This window comes from Plecotus auritus (genome assembly GCF_963455305.1).
Source record: "Plecotus auritus genome assembly, chromosome: 13".
Classification (NCBI taxonomy): domain Eukaryota; kingdom Metazoa; phylum Chordata; class Mammalia; order Chiroptera; family Vespertilionidae; genus Plecotus; species Plecotus auritus.
Genome location: NC_137779.1, coordinates 8,361,747 through 8,379,225, shown reverse-complemented (window position 1 = coordinate 8,379,225; position 17,479 = coordinate 8,361,747). Strand labels below are relative to the sequence as shown.

The following is a 17,479-nucleotide window of genomic DNA, read 5'->3' as shown; positions in this document are numbered from 1 at the left end:
TGAAACTAATCAAAATCAATGACTCCTTGGCAGCCAGAGAAAAGGGGGGCGGGGGAGAAGGAGAAATGATGCCAGCACTTTGCACACTGTGGAAATATTTTTTTAAAAAAACACAAAACACCACCCCACTATCTCATGCAATCCCAGTAATGCAACAGGAGAGACGGTGGAGACAATATATACATATAGACCATGCTTCAATTCCCTAATACAAATGTCCATCAAGAAGTACAATCTCATATAAAAACAAACATTAAAAACAGCCCCTTGTCAAAAACCGGGGCAGTGGAGAAGTGCACTCAAATTGATGATATGCAAGAAAAAAGCCAGGATTCGGTAAATACACGGTTTCTAATAATACAAGAGAGTATGTACAAGGGACTTGGTTGCAAAGTTCCATCAGGAGGTCATGGGTGCCCAGTTCTCTCAGCAATGTGGCTTCATCGAAATCAAAATGGCCCGAAAGGCCAGCCCCGGCATTTAGAGTTTGAATCCTCCAGCGGACATGCCGTAAGCTAGTAGGCAAGTCAGGGTTGAAAAAGGGACCCTCTGACCTTCCCCCTGTGCTTAGGTGGTCACATGCCCCACTCTGGGATAGCATAAAAAACGGCAGAGAGCTATGCTGGCTACGACTATAATAATGAAAAACCCCTCCCCCAAAGGGGGTGAGCTGGAAAGACTCTGGTGTCTTTATAAAAGCAGAGGCTGTGTTTCCCATCATTCTGAGCCATTTGCCTTCCCTAAGGTGGCGGCTTGGTGGAGACGTCGCCTGCCACTCTCCACAGACCATGCCCACAGACCCACCCCCTGCAAACCTAACTGCGGGGAGGGCTCCAGCCCTGGAAGCAAACAAGTCTGGGGGTGAGGGTGGGGGGTGCCCCCCCTTCAGCAATTCGCGTTGCATCTTTCTTTAAAGAGTTATTTAGGAAAACATCAGACAGGGATTTTTTTTTTCTTTTCTTTTTTTTTTTTAAAGAAAGACAGCTCCCAGCAGCGTGCAAAGGTCCCGCATTGTGAAGGACCTGGTGATTTTCAGCAAAGCCTATGGGGGATGTTTCCCTTTCAGCCCGTGTCAACTCGAACAACGGCTGACCCCTCTGCCAGCTTCTTAGAACTGGAAGCGTGTCTGTTAACCAGCCCAGCGCACCCCCTGTCCGTGGGTCCTGGGTGGTGACCTACAAATCCAGCCTTGTAGAATGACTCAACCTGCAGCCTGGCCCCTCACCATCTCAGCTTTGAAATCTGCCATGTGATACCCTGCACAGAGGAATAATACCTGTTTTTGTTGGATTTTTTTTTTTAAATGAAAGCAAAAAAAATAAGCATTGTTCCCTGAAGAGTCTTTGCAGCCAAGTCTCAGTCCAGCACACATTATTTTTAGCCCTTCTAGAAACTTCTGAAAATAGGAGCTTATGGGGGGGGGGTGGCGGGGGTGAAATTAGACCCTCTGTCAGTCTGCAGTGAGATGCTGGTGCATTTCATTTAAATGACCCGCGCCCTTCCCCAATGTACCTTGCTTATAAGTTACCCTTGACCAGAACGTAGCCATTTCTTGGCTTTTTAATCCATAAAACCTAAGCCCTGAAATCCCCTTGGGGTGTGGGGGAGGCCGTGGGCTGAACTGCCAGGACACTTTTCCTGGGGTGGAGGAGACAGCAAACAAGTCATAATATATGAGGTCAGCTTTCCACCTGGTGACCAGCAGGCCACTCCCTGCCATCCCATCCCTCCTCTCCTCCCTCCCTGACCTCAAGGTTTGCCCCCACACACCTCTGGATAGTGGTCCCTGCAAAGAGAAAGGGACTCTCAAGTTGCACTTTCCCCTCGTCCTTTTAGAAAAAATGAATCTGAAACAGCAAAAAAGAAATCTCTCTTGTCCCCTGGCTTCGCATGTCTGGCAACAGAAAACCAACGCAGCACCAGCAAGAACACACACTTAGCACCAGCCAAGTTTAGGCGAAGCACCAGAGACCCAGAGGCAGAGGGGGAAACCCCAGCTGTCCTGATGAGACAGGGGGCTAGCTCTCTATCTTAGGGACAGAGAGAGGGGCTGGGGCTTGTCACGACTTGGAAGTGGAGGTATCCCTGACTGCCCCTACACACTGGCCTCCGGTCCTCCTCACTTTTTTATGCCTTTCTCTTTTGCCTTTTGCAATTTCATCACCTCTGACTCCACCAGCATCCCTCCCCAGGCGGTGGGTTGGCGCTGAGGCTCATTCCCACCAGTCTCGGGAATTTTTCTCGGTACACAGTAGGCATCTCTCTTCCGGTGCCCCAGACATGAAAGAGTCAAGTTCACATCGGAAGGTGCAGAGAAGGGAGGGGACCACGTCCTCGACACGGCATGCACTGAGTAGCAATATTCATATTTTCTTTTTTTATATATATAGAGAGAGCTGTATGTAAATAGCATTGGGGTGTCTTTTCTGCAGCTGGATCCCCAAAGGGCTTCCCCAGTCCCATTCCGCGATGCTCTAGTGCTCCAGGCGCTGTCTTTATTCCCCACTTCCTTCTCGAAGTGCCAACCGCGCGCAGCCTTTCAAGCTCTGGGCTCCCCCTCAGGAAAACGGGAACCAGCTTTCTCCAAGGACACAGGGTTTTCTCCAACCTGCAGAAATAAAGATTTGCATGTCGGTCAGTAGGCACGTGCAGCCAGCCACTGGGGATGACGTCAGCGCCCTGGGCTTCTGCACAGCCAGCCTGCATGTTGGGAGGGGGAGGGGTGAGAGCTGCTAGACACAAGGTTCTGTTTTTGGAGGAATGGTTCCCCAAAAGCTAGTCTTGGTGCTCCCCCCCGCCCCCCGCTTCCTCTGTCCACACAGCAGCCTTCCCTAAACACATGTCTGCCCGCACACACCCCTTGTTTTCAGACTGAATGTTTACACAGGTATCTTCTGTGATTAAAAGAGAGACTACATTGTCAGCCTACCTTTGTGCTGCTCCAGATGGGGAACGGGGTCTTCTATTCATTTCATAGATCCATATTCAAGGCAGACTGGTAGGACGGTCTCTGCTCTCACTCACTCATTCACTCACTCATTCATTCACCCATCCATTCTTTCATTGCTAAACAGGCCAAGCACCATGCTAAGTGTTACAGATCCAATGACATAGTTTTGCCCTTGAGGGGCTCAGAGGCCCGCAGATGGAGATGGGAGGATGCTGATAACGAGCATCATGTGCATGTGAAGAGCATGCAATCTGCGTAAACATAGGAGCCCGGAGGAGAGGGAGCTCATGGGGAGGGAGGCGGGGAGGCAGGGAGGGAGGGACGGAGGGAGGGAGAGAAGTCAGAGAAAGCTCTTTAGGGAAAGAGGCAGACGTGTGCTGAGCACTGAAGAAGGCCAGGGAATTGGCCAGGATCAGATGAGGCACCCCAGGCAGGGCAGACAAAATGGCACATATGCAAGAGAACTGAAAACTTGTGCCCCCACAAAGACCTGCACACAAATATTCGCAGGAGCATTATCCACACCAGCCCCAAAGAGGAAACAACCTAAATGTCCATCAACTGAGGAATGCACACATAGATTGGGGTATGTCCACACAGTGGAATATGATGCAGCCATTAAAAGGAATGAAGTCCTGACACATGCTACAGCATGGATGAACCTTGAAGACATGATGCTAAAAGAAAGAAGCCAGACAGGAGAAGACAAATATTGTAGGATTCCTTTTAAATGAAATGTCCTGAAGAGGCAAATGTTTAGAGACAGAAAGTAGATTAGTGGTTGCCCAGGGATGGGGGATTGGGAAGAATTGGGAGTGACTGCTAATGGGTACAGGGTTTCTGTTGGCGAAACAAAAATGCTTTAAAATTTATTATGGAGATGGGGATGGTTGTACTCTGTGAATATAACAAAAGCCACTGACTTGTGTACTCTGAAGGGGTGGATTTTGTGGTAGGTAAATGATATTAGAAGGAGGAGGAGGAAGAGGAGGAGGAGAGGAAGAAGGGGAGAGATGAGGTTGGAGAGTTAGCAGGAGCTTCGAATTAACAGAGGAGATAAGAACATTTCATACAGCTGGGCCGCTGTGGCTCAGTGGCTGAGTGCTGACCTATGAACTACGAGGTCCTGGTTCGATTCCCAGTCAGGGCACATGCCTGGGCGGTGGACTTGATCCCCAGTGGGCGGGGAGGGGGCGTGCAGGAGGCAGCGGTCAATGATTCTCTCTCATCACTGATGTTTCTCTCTTTCCTTCTCCCTTCCTCTCTGAAATCAATAAAAATGTATTTTTTAAAAACATTTCACACTTTACTCTAAAGCAGGTGGAATAAGAACTGCCATGTGAGTCATGCAAACCAAGCGGTTTAAAGAGAAAGTGGGAGAGAGAGCACCCTGTTCTCTCCCCACTGGGAGAAGTCTGGGATGCTGACCTATATGCACTGCACCTCCAGGCGCCCTTGGCCTCTGGCTTCCTGCCAGGTCTCGCCAGCAGAAGGCAGTAACGGGGCAGCAGGCGCAGTGCCTGCGGGCGGTTCTCTGGTTCAGCCCAGACCCCTCTCCAGGCTGCAGGTCCTATTCCTTCATCTTCCGCCTTGAGGACAGGGTGTTGCCAGCCCAGCAGTGAGCACTGCATTTTCCGTCATTGGTTTCTAACCCCTGCCCACACTTGGGTCAAGTCTCCTCTGATTACTCAGTTTGGGGGCGCTCTCTGCCTTTTCCTTGGACCCCAACTAAATACATGTGACTGCACCTAAGAGATGAGTCCTAAACACAGACCCCACCCTCTACATTAGCAACAGTGGACCTCACTATCTACATGAGCTGACAGTCACGGGGGTCCAAGTCAGCAACTTCAAACCTTGAAAAAACGGCCCATATCCAAGAGAACGGAAAACATGTGCCCCCACAAAGACCTGTATACAAACATTCCTAGGAGCATTATCCACACCAGCCCCAAAGTGGAAACAACCTAAATGTCCATCAACTGAGGAATGCACACATAGATTGGGGCATGTCCATACAGTGGAATATGATGCAGCCATTGAAAGGAATGAAGTCCTGACACATGCTACAGCACTGGTGAACCTGGAGGACATTACGCTAAAAGAAAGAAGCCAGACAGGAGAAGACAAATATTGTATGATTCCATTAAATGAAATGTCCAGAAGAGGCAAATGATGAAGGGAACATTACAATGGCACCAGCAGAGGTGAGAAAAATGGGTTTATTGCGTGCGTGCGTGTGTGTGTGTGTGTGTGTGTGTGTGTGTGTGTGTTCTTTTGAGAAATGGTATTTTTAAAGCTGTGATCAGCTTCATCCACCAAAAGAATGGCGTTTTCTTGCAACACTAGGAAGGACCAGCAACTGACTTTCACTTTTCCTCCCTGTGCATCATTGAGCCTATGACTCAGGTTTCCCAGGCCTGCTGACCGGATGAATCCCCACGCCCATGCATGTGTTCGTTACAGGTTGGTGTCCACGGTGAAACGTTAACTTCGGAAGCTCCCCACTCCACAGCCAGTGGACACATTTCACCTCGTCCCACAAACAGGAGTGGGCTTGTGCATACATTTTTGGGGATCTGATGTTGGACGCCCTGGGCTAGGGATCTAGCCCACAGAAGTAGTTACATAATTGGATGTTCTCTCCAACTTTATTTGTAATAGAGACAATTTGGAAACAACCCACGTGTCCATCAATAGGAGGCTGGATTAACAAATTAAGCTGCATGCATATCAGAAAGAGGTAGATCTAAATATGCTGAGACACCCTGGCTCGGTAGCTCAGTGGGTTAGAGCGTGGTCCTGATACGCCAAGGTTGTGGGTTCAATCCCCAGTCAGAGCACTTACAAGAATCAACCAACGAATGCATAAACAAGTGAAATAACAACTCAACGGTTCCACCCCCTCCTTCTCTCTAGAAATCAATAAATAAAAATTTTACAAGTAAATGCATAAATATGCCCAGACAGAAACATGGTTATGATTCTTCATTGAAAAGAGCAAATGGCCAAATAGCACAATCCCAGATTGGTTTTCCATTAATGAATGTGTGTGTGTGTGTGTGTGTGTGTGTGTGTGTGTGTCTCCACATAAAAAGGTGTGGCAGAGACACAGAATACTGTAATGGTTAAGAGCACAGACTGGAGTCTGACGCCCAAGTTGGAGTCTTGATTCAGACCCACAAAAGCTGTGTGACTTTAGCCCGTTATTTAACCTCTCTGGGTCTCTGTTTTCTTTTATGGAAAAGGGGATAGAATAATAGAAAATCTCATTGTGTTGATGTGAGGACTGAAAGTATTAGCACAGTGAGGCTAGCCCGGCCTGCATGGCTCAGTGGCTGAGCATCGACCTGTGAACCAGGAGGTCATGGTTTGATTTAAGGTTGAGGCACATGACCGGGTTGTGGGCTCGATCCCCAGTGTGGGGCATGCAGGAGGCAGCCAATCAATGATTCCCTCTCATCACTGATGTTTCTATCTTTCTCTCCCTCTCCCTTCCTCTCTGAAATATATATATATATATATGAAATTGTGCACATAGTACGTCTGTCTTTGTTGTTATTGTTATTATATAATCTGGACTGTAAGTGACCCCAGGGAGTTTTACTTTCTATATTTCTGTATTGTTTGTTTTGGGTTTTCTGTTGTTTTTATTTGTTTGTTGCAAGGAATACATAATAATTATACAATTTGAAACTATTTTCAAAACATGAAGTCCACTGCCCCCTATGAACCACTGTCCTGCCCCGGGGATGTTTTCCCTTAAACTTGGCTCATAAAGAACTTTCTCCAATGCTGACTCACAACCAAAGCTCATGACTGAGGACATTCATGAAACTCCTTTAAAAAGTGTCCCCATTTCCACTTTTCTCCACAGTATGGAGGGGGCAGGAGGAGAGCCTCGAGGTCCTGCCTCCCTGGGCTGCATTTGGGCGCTGAAAATAGCGATCTGTGAACCCCAGATCTGTGAACCCCACGGCAGGAGGCTCACTCCCTTTTTCCTGTACCTGAGAAGAGTTAGGACTCTTGCATTCCCCACTAAGAGGCCGCAATTTTTAATTTAAAAAAATACTTTTTTTTGCACAAGGTAGAAGTTACACATTCAAACAATAGAGGAGATAGAAATAAAAGGAAAGTCCCCTTCATTCTAATCTTCCCAGAATATTTTCTGTGCGTTTACAGACACCATGTCCCTTCACACCCCCATCATTATGTCCCCAGAGCTCAGCATAATGCCCACACATAGTAGGTGCTCAATTCAACCTATTGAATGAGAGAACATGAATAATGGTGGCAACTTCCCCCTCTCCCATCTTTGGTTTCGGTGGGTTGATTTTGCCCATAGAGTTCTGACAGCACCAGAGCTCTCCATGTGGAACCTTCCTAGAGGGAAGAAGGCTGCTCGGGTCTGTGTCACTGCTTCAGTCTCCATTGTGTAGCTCATGTTGTCCAGTTAGGAAGCTGGGCCTGAGAAGACTGTGGCGAGGGGACCGAAGGAGCAGAAGCCAGGTGTATAAGAGAGGGGGGAGCCATTCGGCAGTTCCTGGAAGAAGTATTTGCTCCCCTCTGTCCAGCCCCCTGCCATCTCATTAATTATCAATGCTATCAATGAGTAGCTAGCAGTGCTATCATGAATAGTTATCAATACTTTCAGTGAGTAGTTATCAATGCTATCAGTAAATAGTTATCAATGCTATCATGAATAGTTACTGATTACGTAAAGTCTATAGAGAGAAAGCAGAGAACTCATAGCTCCCGCCCACTATGAGGTTATGGCAGATGGGCCTTGAATGCCAAACACACTTGACTCTGGAGGGTAAGAACTGAGAAAGGGGAGGCAGCAGCTCAGCACAGAATGGGCACCAGACCCTTCCCTGAAGTAATCTTATCATACGTATCACATAACATGCACATTCTTTGACCCAACAATTTCACTTCTAGGAACCTCACTTTTTTTTTTTTTTTTTGGCAAAGTTGCCTAAACAATGTTCACTACACCTCGTTTACACTATCAGAAAATGGGAAACAGGCAAATGTCCCTAAGGAGGTGACCAACAATGGAACACTATGCAGCCATGAAAAAGGATGGTGACCTCCTTTCCTTGTTGACATGGGAAGATCTCAGCAACCTCCTATCAGTGGAAGGGGGGAAGCAGGTGACAAAACATAAGCAGTATGATCTCATTTATTTAAAACAGGATACCTGTGTGGGTGTGGGTGCCATCAAGGGATGTCCAGCAGGGTGGTACCTAAATCAGGTCGTAAATTGGGATGCATTGGGCCCAGTAACGTGCACCCAGGAGGGACCGGGACAACTGGGGCGTTGATGTACCATCTAAAGGGGACACTCATCTCCAGTCTTCCGTTGCCACGTGGAAATACAAACTCGCGGTTGTCAGATCTTTCCATTTCTCCAAGAAAAACTGGAAGTATAGTCTTCTACATGAAAATGCCTGGTTTTTAAGTGTTGGCAGGGAGTTGGGGGTGGAACTTGCACAAAATTCAACTGCAGGTCCAATTCACTTGGGAGATCGGCAGGTTTCGACCCTTACTTCTACTCAGACACTTGTAGAGTCAGCTGGCATGTCAGCCCACCTCATCTTAACCCTCAGCAGCTATCTCTGTGCCTTGGTCTCCCCATCTGTAAGGGAAGGGAATGGGGTCAGGTGGTCTCTAAAGTCCTGTGTAGCTCTGGCTGTGTTTCTAGAATGGTGACCTTTTGGGTCACAGGTCTTTTAGGAATCAGATCACAGCCATGGTTTCTCTCTCATGTGAGGGGAAACAGAGGAGTGTGAAATTAGCCAAGTTTATGTGTAATTTCCCCAATTCCCTGAGGCCTCCCCAAATACAGCCATCCATTCCTTCATCCAGTAGTTAGTGAATGCCCGCACTGTGCTGGTCACCATGCCCAGTACTGGAGTGGGACCTGGAGGCCAGTGTCTCCCAGGATAGGAGTGCTGTCCTGGAGGTTCTGCAGCCCTGGTTCAGGGGCTTAGACAGGCAGCTGGTCAGCCCCGGAGTGGGAGAAGCAGAATTAGCGACTGCTTTATGCAAAAGGTCCAGAAAAGTCTCCTATGAGCTCCCACCATACTATCCCTTTGGACCCGTGGACTGAATTTCACACCGAATAAGAACAACACTATCATTTGCTATTTCCTGACCATCAGTGATGTCCCTCATGCTGCTGAGAAAGCAAAGGGACAGGCCTAAGGTCACACAACTGGTAAAGGGCAGGCAGGGGCCTAATCCAAAAGTCAGCCTGACTCCAAAGTTCATGTCCCTTCCACCCAGATATCCTGCCTCAGCATAAAATCTGGGTGAATAAGATAAATAATAAGTTACCAGTGGTTAAATTTCCTGAATCAAAAATTAGGCCCCATGGTGCACCAACAAGCTAAAACACTTTCAACCCTGAATCAAGAATTAGGCCCCATGGTGTGCCAACAGGCTAAACATTTTCAATCGGGCTGTCTTAGCAATTGGTCTCGATTCTTGAATCCATCACATCGCCCCTGACACACTCCCGCTCTGAAGACACCCCTTCCTTGTCCGAGTTTTCCCATCAGCAGCATGTTAGCATCCTATAATATTTATTAAGTACCAGGTGCCAGATCCAAGGATATCAGATGAACGTGGTCCATGGCTGTCCCATGATGACATGTACAGCCAGGCAGGCAGGGATGGATGCTCTTGGAAGCCTAGTGACATGGCTGTGGCTTGGAGCCTGTCGCTGAAGTGGGGATAGGCATGCAAGGAGTCCTCTGTACTCATCTGCACAGCAACGATGTCTAGAGATGCCATTCACAAAGAACATTCTACAAAGGGACCGTACGGACTTAGCTGAGGATGGTAACAGCCAAGTCGAGAGCCAAGCTGATAACCACATTATGTAGAGAGGCCGGTGACATGAATGAGAAATGGGAACCAGTGACCATGTTTGTCTAGTAAGCCCTCCGGCACCTTTAGCACACAACCTGCTCTTTAGACAACCTTCATGCTAAAAGAATGTTGACGTAAGCTTTAACAGCAAAGTCCCACTGGTGGGCATTATTAGGAAATCATCTGTGATGTACCCAAAGAGTTATACGTGAGGATGTTCTCTGTCAGGTTGGAAACAATCTAAACGTCCAACAAGAGCAGACTGGGCCCTGGCTGGTAGCTCAGCTGGCTAGAGTGTCGTCCCGATACATCAAGTTTGCAGGTTCGATCCCCAGTCAGGTCCCTTACAAAAATAATCAGTGAATGCTTAAATAAGTGGAATCCTCTCTCTCTCTCTCTCTCTCTCTCTCTCTCTCTCTCTCTCTCTCTCTCTCTGTGTGTGTGTGTGTGTGTGTGTGTATGTCTCAAATCAATCAATAAATAACATTTTTAGAAGAGTAGACTAGGAGGCTAAAGGATGGGACAGCCAAATAATGAAACACTACGCAGCCTCTAAGAAGTGTGCTGGAGAAAATATAAGACGTGGAAGAACAGGATAGAATGAGAGTGCCAGGTTTCAGAGAATATATTTAGAATGATCCCATTTGTTAAAGTGCCTACCAGTGCATTTTTAGACTGGGAAGAAATGGATCAAAATGGTAACAATGGTGGTGAGAGCAAAACAATTGACTACAATTTCCTTTTATTAGGCATTTCCCAAATATTTGATAATGAAAGTGCAATACTGTTTATACTCAAAGCAAGGGTGTTTTTTATTAAATTTTTTAAAAAAGGAATATTACATAAAGTCTCCCAAGCAATTTAATTCCATCTTGCCCAAGTCTATGGCCCGTGGAACAAAGGTTCAATGATGACAACACTCCATGGGGCAACCAATTTTCTCTCCACAGGGGGGTAAAGGAGCTCTCTCTTTTCCTGGGTACCCAGCAGTAATAAAAGGATGCATCTCACTGAGGTGGGCTAAAACAGAGGTCCCCTACCTCATAGCATAGGCACCAGTTTAGGGCAGGAGGAGAGAGAGAAGACAATTACTGGGTTGAAAGGCAAAACTTCTTAGGTGATGGAAATCCAGCCAGTATCCCTAATGTTCCGAGTGCCCTGAGGTAAACAAGTTCACTTCCACTGAGAGGCTGGGGTGGGGGTCGGGGCCAGGGCCTCCTGTCCCTGAAGTCTAGGTGCATCTAAAGCCAGGGCTGGCCCTGGCCGGTTTGGCTCAGTGGATGGAGCGTCGGCCTGCGGACTGAAGGGTCCCAGGTTCGATTCCGGTCAGGGGCATGTGCCTGGGTTGCGGGCACGTCCCCAGTGGGGGGCGTGCAGGAGGCAGCTGATCGATGTCTCTCTCTCATGGATGTTTCTGACTCTCTATCCCTCTCTCTTCCTCTCTGTAAAAAATCAATAAAATATATTTAAAAAAATAAATAAATAAATAAATAAAGCCAGGGCTGAGACTGGTTCTGTATCTTTGCATCCGGGTGCCCAGCTCTGAGCTAGTGCTCAGTTCATGTCTGCAAATCATGACGATGGAATGTTGCAGCCTCTTTTACTGCTTCATATCTAATTCTTCTCTTGCAAAGTGTCTCTTCATGTGCTGTCAGCGTTTGTGAATCCCATTACTTATGAAAGCCTCTCTGAACTAGGTTTTCTCCCCAGCCCCTCCTCCCCACTGCACTGAGAACCCCACCTCCTTACCATGGCCAGATCTAGCCCCCGCCTACCCCTCCGATGTCTGCTACCCCAAGTTCATAGGGCATTAGCCACACTGCTCGTTTTTCTCTTCCTCAAACACACTGTGCAAAGTCTCAGCTCCAGGCCACTGGGCGTGCCAGCATCTTCCCAGAACACCTTTCTTGCAGGTCTTCAGATGGCTGACTCCTTCTTGCCATTCAGTCACCAGTACCCTGGCTCCTCCTCAAAGAGACCACCCCTAACCACTGCAGGTGGGGGGTCCCCTGGGCCCTCCCTATTACATTACCTTCGAGGATTCCCTTCAGAGCCCTCGGCACTTTCTGAAATGATCTCTGTGTTAGACTGCGTAATCCAAAGATGGCCACAGCAGTATCTCCTGCTCACACACTCTTCTAGAACTCTGCCACTCCCCGATGGGCAGTCTTGTGACTTCTGAAGCTGGGTCAGAAAAGGCCACGCAGCTTCCACTTGCTCCCAAGACAGTTGCTTTTGGAGCTCGGAATCACCATGTCAGAATCCAACAACTAACTATGAGGCTGTCAGACTGCGAGGAGGCCCAGGCCACTAGAGGAGGCTGAGTGGCAGTGCTGTGATTGGCAGTCCCAGCCAGCGCGCAGCATCAATAGCCAGATCTGTACATGAAGATCCCGCCCCATCCCATGACTCCAGCCCCCCGCCAGCCTGGAGCAGAGATAAGTCACCCCAGCTATGTCTTTATAAATTCCTACCCCAAAGAATATATGGGCATAATCATACATTATGAGCATAATCAAGTAGTAGTTTTAGGCCATTAAGTTTTGGAGCAATGGGTTGCACAGCAATAGTAACCAAAACAATCTTTATTGACTTACTCACTTGTTTATTCCCACTAAAATGTAGGCTTCATGAGAGCAGGGGCTTCGGTGTCTTGGCCCTTCCTGTGTCCACAGTGCCCTGCACACAGTAGGCACACAGTAGGCAAAATCCACCTTTCTCCCAGCTTCAGAAGTCACAAGACTGCCCATCGGGGAGGGGCAAAGTTCTAGAAGAGTGTGTGAGCAGGAGATACTGCTGCGGCCACTAGGTGAATAAGTGAGAGGAGCTGAATTTGGGAAACAATAATACCTGTCTTGCATAGTGTCTAACTGATTCATGGATTCGTTACATACTGTGTACCTACTATGTGACAAGCAAGTCGTTGGGGGCTAGGGACACTGTGGGGCAATCCTATCATCACATATGGTGATGACCAGAGGGGAAATAGAAGCCCCTACTCACTCCTCCCTACCCCCAATGTAGATGACTTTTCAAAAATCAGAGGTGTGGTCACCAGGTCCACCCAGCCCACATGGGGCGGGGGAGGGGTGTTTAATTATCCCCGGGCCTGGCTGTTCTTACATGCACAGCTCAGTCGCTTGTGCCCTGGCCTCTCACCAGGCAAGCGGGTGACTCCAGACAAGAGACCATGTGGGCAGGAAGGCTGTACATCTGGCCGCTTCCAGGGGTTCCTCCCCAACAGCTGTCTCCTTCTGCTCTGCTCTCTCCCTCCACTCACCTAAGCTTTCAAGCTCTGAAAGTAATGCTGGCAGAGGTGCAGCCAGCTAGGAGGGAGGCCTGAGGGATGTGCCTCCGGGTTTAACCACTTAATGACCAAAGTACCTGCCAAGAACCAGTTAGCAAATCTGGCCGGTGGGCCAGGCCCTCATTAATTCATAAAAGCAGGCTCCCGCTGGCCCATTATCATCCTTGCCCCTGACCCTGTTGCCTCTTGGGCCTGCAAAATCCACCTTTCTCCCCTTCTCCTTAGTCCCAAGGCAAGATTCCACTGGCCCCCTCTACTAGGCAGATTCCTTGGCTTCATTCTCTCGTCCCTGCCCCCTCCCAAGGCACACTTCTCCTCCCTCCCACACCTCCGCCAGCCAGCACACACCATAAAGCACCTTTTGTTCCCCCTTTCCTGTATCTCAGAGCAATGACTGGTTAAATCACACCCACCCTCCTCCTGGCCTCCCAAGCCTCCCAGGGGCCGCCTCCAGGCTCCCTCAGAAAGGGACACTCTCTCTTCTGCAGGAATTCAAGGCTCACTACCCTCTCTGCTTGCTACCCAGTATCTTCTCATCCCCTGCAACCCACAAGTCATCTTGAGGTAGAAGGAGGTAGAGGGGGAGCCCTCAAAGATAGAAACTCCAGTTCCATTTCTGACTTTGCCTCTGATCCTTCGGAATGACTCGGGTGGACTCTCTCTGCCTCAGTTTCCCCTTTGAAACAATCAGGATGGCATTAACCACTTCAGAGCATCCTCTGTTCAGTGATGGAAGTGCCAGGCACTGCACTGGGCTCTACAATGGATGCTCTCCTACCATCCTCCCCACAACCCCAGAGGACACCTCCAATTTAAAAGGCTCAGAGAGGTTATGGTTCTTACCCAAGGTCACACTGCCAGCAAGTTCCTGGGCTGGGACTTAAATCCCATTCCATCTGATCCCTAAGCCCATGCTCTTAATCTCTGTACTATCCTGGCCCACCTGGCCCTAATTCTTCAAAGGGACAAGTAGGAATGGTGTGGAATTGCCGGCAATGACTACGGCAAAATGTTGTCTACTTTGGGAAAAAAATATTGAATACACAATCATAATCATGATAGTTCACATTTATATCCCCTTCCTATGCTCCAGGCACTGTTCTAGACCTTTCTATGTCTGAATTCATTTTACCCTCTTGACAACATCTATGCATTAAGTACTATAATTGTCCCCATTTTACATATGGGAAAACTGAGTCTCAGGGTTGTTGTTTTTTTTTCCAGGATTTATTTTTATAATGATTTCTGAGAAAAGTATTGCTGGTTCACAGTACAGACCCAAAACAAGACTGTTGAAACGGTTGTCCTGCATACAGCTAAGCCCACCCTTAATGCCTAAGAGAAGGCTTGTCTGCCTTATATGGTTGGCTCAGGTGCCCTGAACCCCCTAAGCTATCCTATGAGGGTCCCCACTTCTCTGGAGGGTAGGAAAAGTGGAGAGGACCACAAACAGAACTCAGCAAATGGTCTTTCTCCTATGGATTTCCTTCCACTTCGTCCTAACTTTCCCGAGGCTGGGAAGGATGGTTCCCCCAGCCAAAAGCACAAAAAAAAGTCTGAGCTGCAGAGAACTCCAGTCCCTTGGTTAGGAACCAAAGCTGGGATGGAGCTGGAGGAAAGGGGCGTCTTGGGGCCAGGGCACCCCAGGCGTGAGATTCCTGGAGGATGCGGTAGCGGGGGGGGGGGGGGGGGGGGGGGGGGGGGACAAGCAGGGGGTGGCCTGGAGTCAGGACGCAGCAGGGAACTCTGGGGCAGAAGCAGGGCGAGGAGGGGGAAATAAACTCTAAACCGCTGCACCAGCGAAACTCCTCTCCGCCCCTCACCTGCAGCCCGAACGAGGCCACAGCCCCGCGCAGCCTCCTCTTTGGAGTCCTGGGGGCACCCCAGCCCGGGGGCGCACAAACAGAGAGGCCCAGCTCCGGGGTTCTCCGCCCCTTGGGTGGGCTGTCCCGCATCCCGCACCGCCTTGTCCTGGGAAGGAAGCGCCTTCCCGAACTTCACCTGGATCCCAAGACAGGAGGAAGCCTTGTCCCAGCCCTCCTCCCCTTTCTACTGGATGGCGCTTCCTTCCATCTTTTCTTCTAACCCACTTTCCCACTAGCTTGCCATTACTTCTCCAGCTCCCCCGACCTTCCTTTCTTTCCCTGTCTCGCCGCCTGTTTTTCTTCCCTTCTCCTTCCCACCTTTTCCCAAATTCCACGCCTTGGGCTTCAAAGCTCCGGGTCGCTCTCTTTCCTCTCTCCACTCCATTATTTATTTATTTATTTACTCCCTGCGCCCAGTCCAAAAATGTTGTTTCCGCCCCTGGGGATTTGGCAGCCTCAGTCTGGCTGCTGCCGGCTGAGGGAGCCCCTCTCCCCAGAGGAGTAAGAGCGGATGGGACCTCCGGGAGCCGGGCAGGGTGCGCCCTAGAAGTACGCACCTCTCTTCACCAGCGCCCGGGCTGCGCCGGCCCACGAGACATCTGTCGCCCGCGCTCCCGGCTCACACCCCGCGCACCCCCGCAGCTCCCGGGGCGCTGCCACCCCCCACGCTCCGGCTGCCGCCTCTTCCCGAGGGCGCAGACGCTCGGGCTTCGCCTGCGGGCGCCGCGCCAGCTTCCCAGAGTGTCAGCGCGTGGCGGGGCTCGGGGCTCGGGGCTCGGCATCAGTGGGCCTTGGCATCCCAGAATCGCTGGCTTTCTCACCTTCAACCTTCACCTTCTGGCTCTAGACTCACCTATGGTGGGCTCAGCCTGATTTTCCCCACCCCATTCTCTGCAGCTCCCCTCTCTATTCCAGTATCTGAAAAGAAGACGTTTCTTACATGTTTGTTCCCCCAAAGCGCCTAACTCAGTGCCAGGCGCACAGCTGGTCCTCAATAATTTCCCCAACCCCACGGGCCTAGCGCACAGTAGGTGATCAGTACCCCTATCCTACTAGTACCAAACACACTAGGTGCTCAATACTCACTCCCACCACCACCACCGCGCAGTGCCCAGCATTCGGCAAGGTCTCCCAACATTCCCTTCCTAATCTGGGCATTGCACCCAGAGGAGCTCCCTAAATCCTCTTTCGTTAAGGCTTCCCCTCAGGGAGCTTCCCTAAGAGCCTCCGATCCCAGCCCACTTCGGGGGGCATCTCAGCTCCAACCGTCTGATGAAGAGTGGGCCACGTTCCTTAAACGGGACACCTCGCTGGAGAAGGAGCGAAGAAGTTGCCAACGCGAAGGGAAATCGCCAAGTGCTCGGACCTTGAGGAGAAAGAGCGCCAGCTAGAAACCCGGAGAGGGAGGAAGGATCGAGATGCGCTCTAGGCGCGGGAGAATGGGGCACAGAAACTGGAGAAGTGACACTTGGAAGAACCGGGTTTGGAGTGGAGGGGATGGAGACTGTGGCGACTTAGGACCGCCAGGCGGCTTGGAAGAGGATGGGGGACTTGTCTTGAAACAGCGTTAGATTATAATTATCTGGCGTGGCTTGTAACTACGTTGTCACAGCAAGCACACTTTTTTCTCGTATTGTGTGTTTATTTGAGCGGCTGGCGGGGAATGTGGAGGCCGAAGTCCTCCCACTGGAGGTAGTGGCAAGATGCGTTAAAGGAGTCAAAGAGAAGGGGACAGAAACGGTGGGCCTGACACGTGGAAGGAGAGATGGGGACTGGACAGGAGGGACACGTAGATCCTTGTGAGAGAAGGAAGAAGAGGAAGAAGGAGACGGGAAGGGAAGAAAGCTAAACTTGTGGTTCTCCAGCTACCAGGCCAGCCCAGCGTCTCCAGCCCCCAGCTGCCGCGCCCTGGCGCTCGCTGGCTGGCTCGCGTACCTGTTGCTTGCTCCGGCTGGGTCTCGGCTCCGGCCCCACCAAGAAGCCCCGCGTTCCTACAAGTTCCGCCTGCCGAGCAGCCAGGCCGCCAGCGCCGCCACCTGCGCGGCCGCGCACAGCCAGGGCCAGTAGGTGGGGAGCGCGCCGGGCGCCGGCGCCCTCCGGCTCCGCGCGCGGCGCCGCCACATGGTGCGCTGGTGCAGCTCGTCGCCGAGCGCCTTGAGCCGGGCGGCCGTGAGCTGCGCGGCGGATGAGCGCAGACCCAGGCGACCCGCGCTGCAGGCGCACACGGCCGGGGGGCCGCGGCCGCGGTGCAGGGGGCACGGGCACATGACCGCTCGCCTCGCTCCCTCCCCGAGCTCGGGCCGCCCCTCGCCTCCTCTCCCTCCGGCCTCTGCGCCTGCCTCCGCCGCGCTCCAGCCGCCGGGGGCCTCCCCTGGACACCAAGTTTCTCCTTGTGTTGTGCGTTTGTTGTGCTGACGGCGCTATTATTAATTAAAGTGTCACATGGTGGAGGGGGGCGGGGAGGGCTGAGGAGGGGGG

At 50.6% G+C, this 17,479-nt stretch overlaps 1 protein-coding gene across 1 annotated transcript; it reads right to left on the bottom strand.

Annotated features, from left to right (window-relative positions):
- Positions 1–972: 972 nt before the first annotated feature.
- Positions 973–17,268, bottom strand: HRK (harakiri, BCL2 interacting protein; the record flags this gene model as incomplete). The annotated part of the gene is made up of 2 exons (XM_080650811.1): positions 973–2,608; positions 16,937–17,268. The coding sequence occupies one exon, from the start codon at positions 17,266–17,268 to the stop codon at positions 16,993–16,995; it is 276 nt and encodes a 91-aa protein (XP_080506937.1). The 3' UTR covers positions 973–2,608; positions 16,937–16,992.
- Positions 17,269–17,479: the final 211 nt, after the last annotated feature.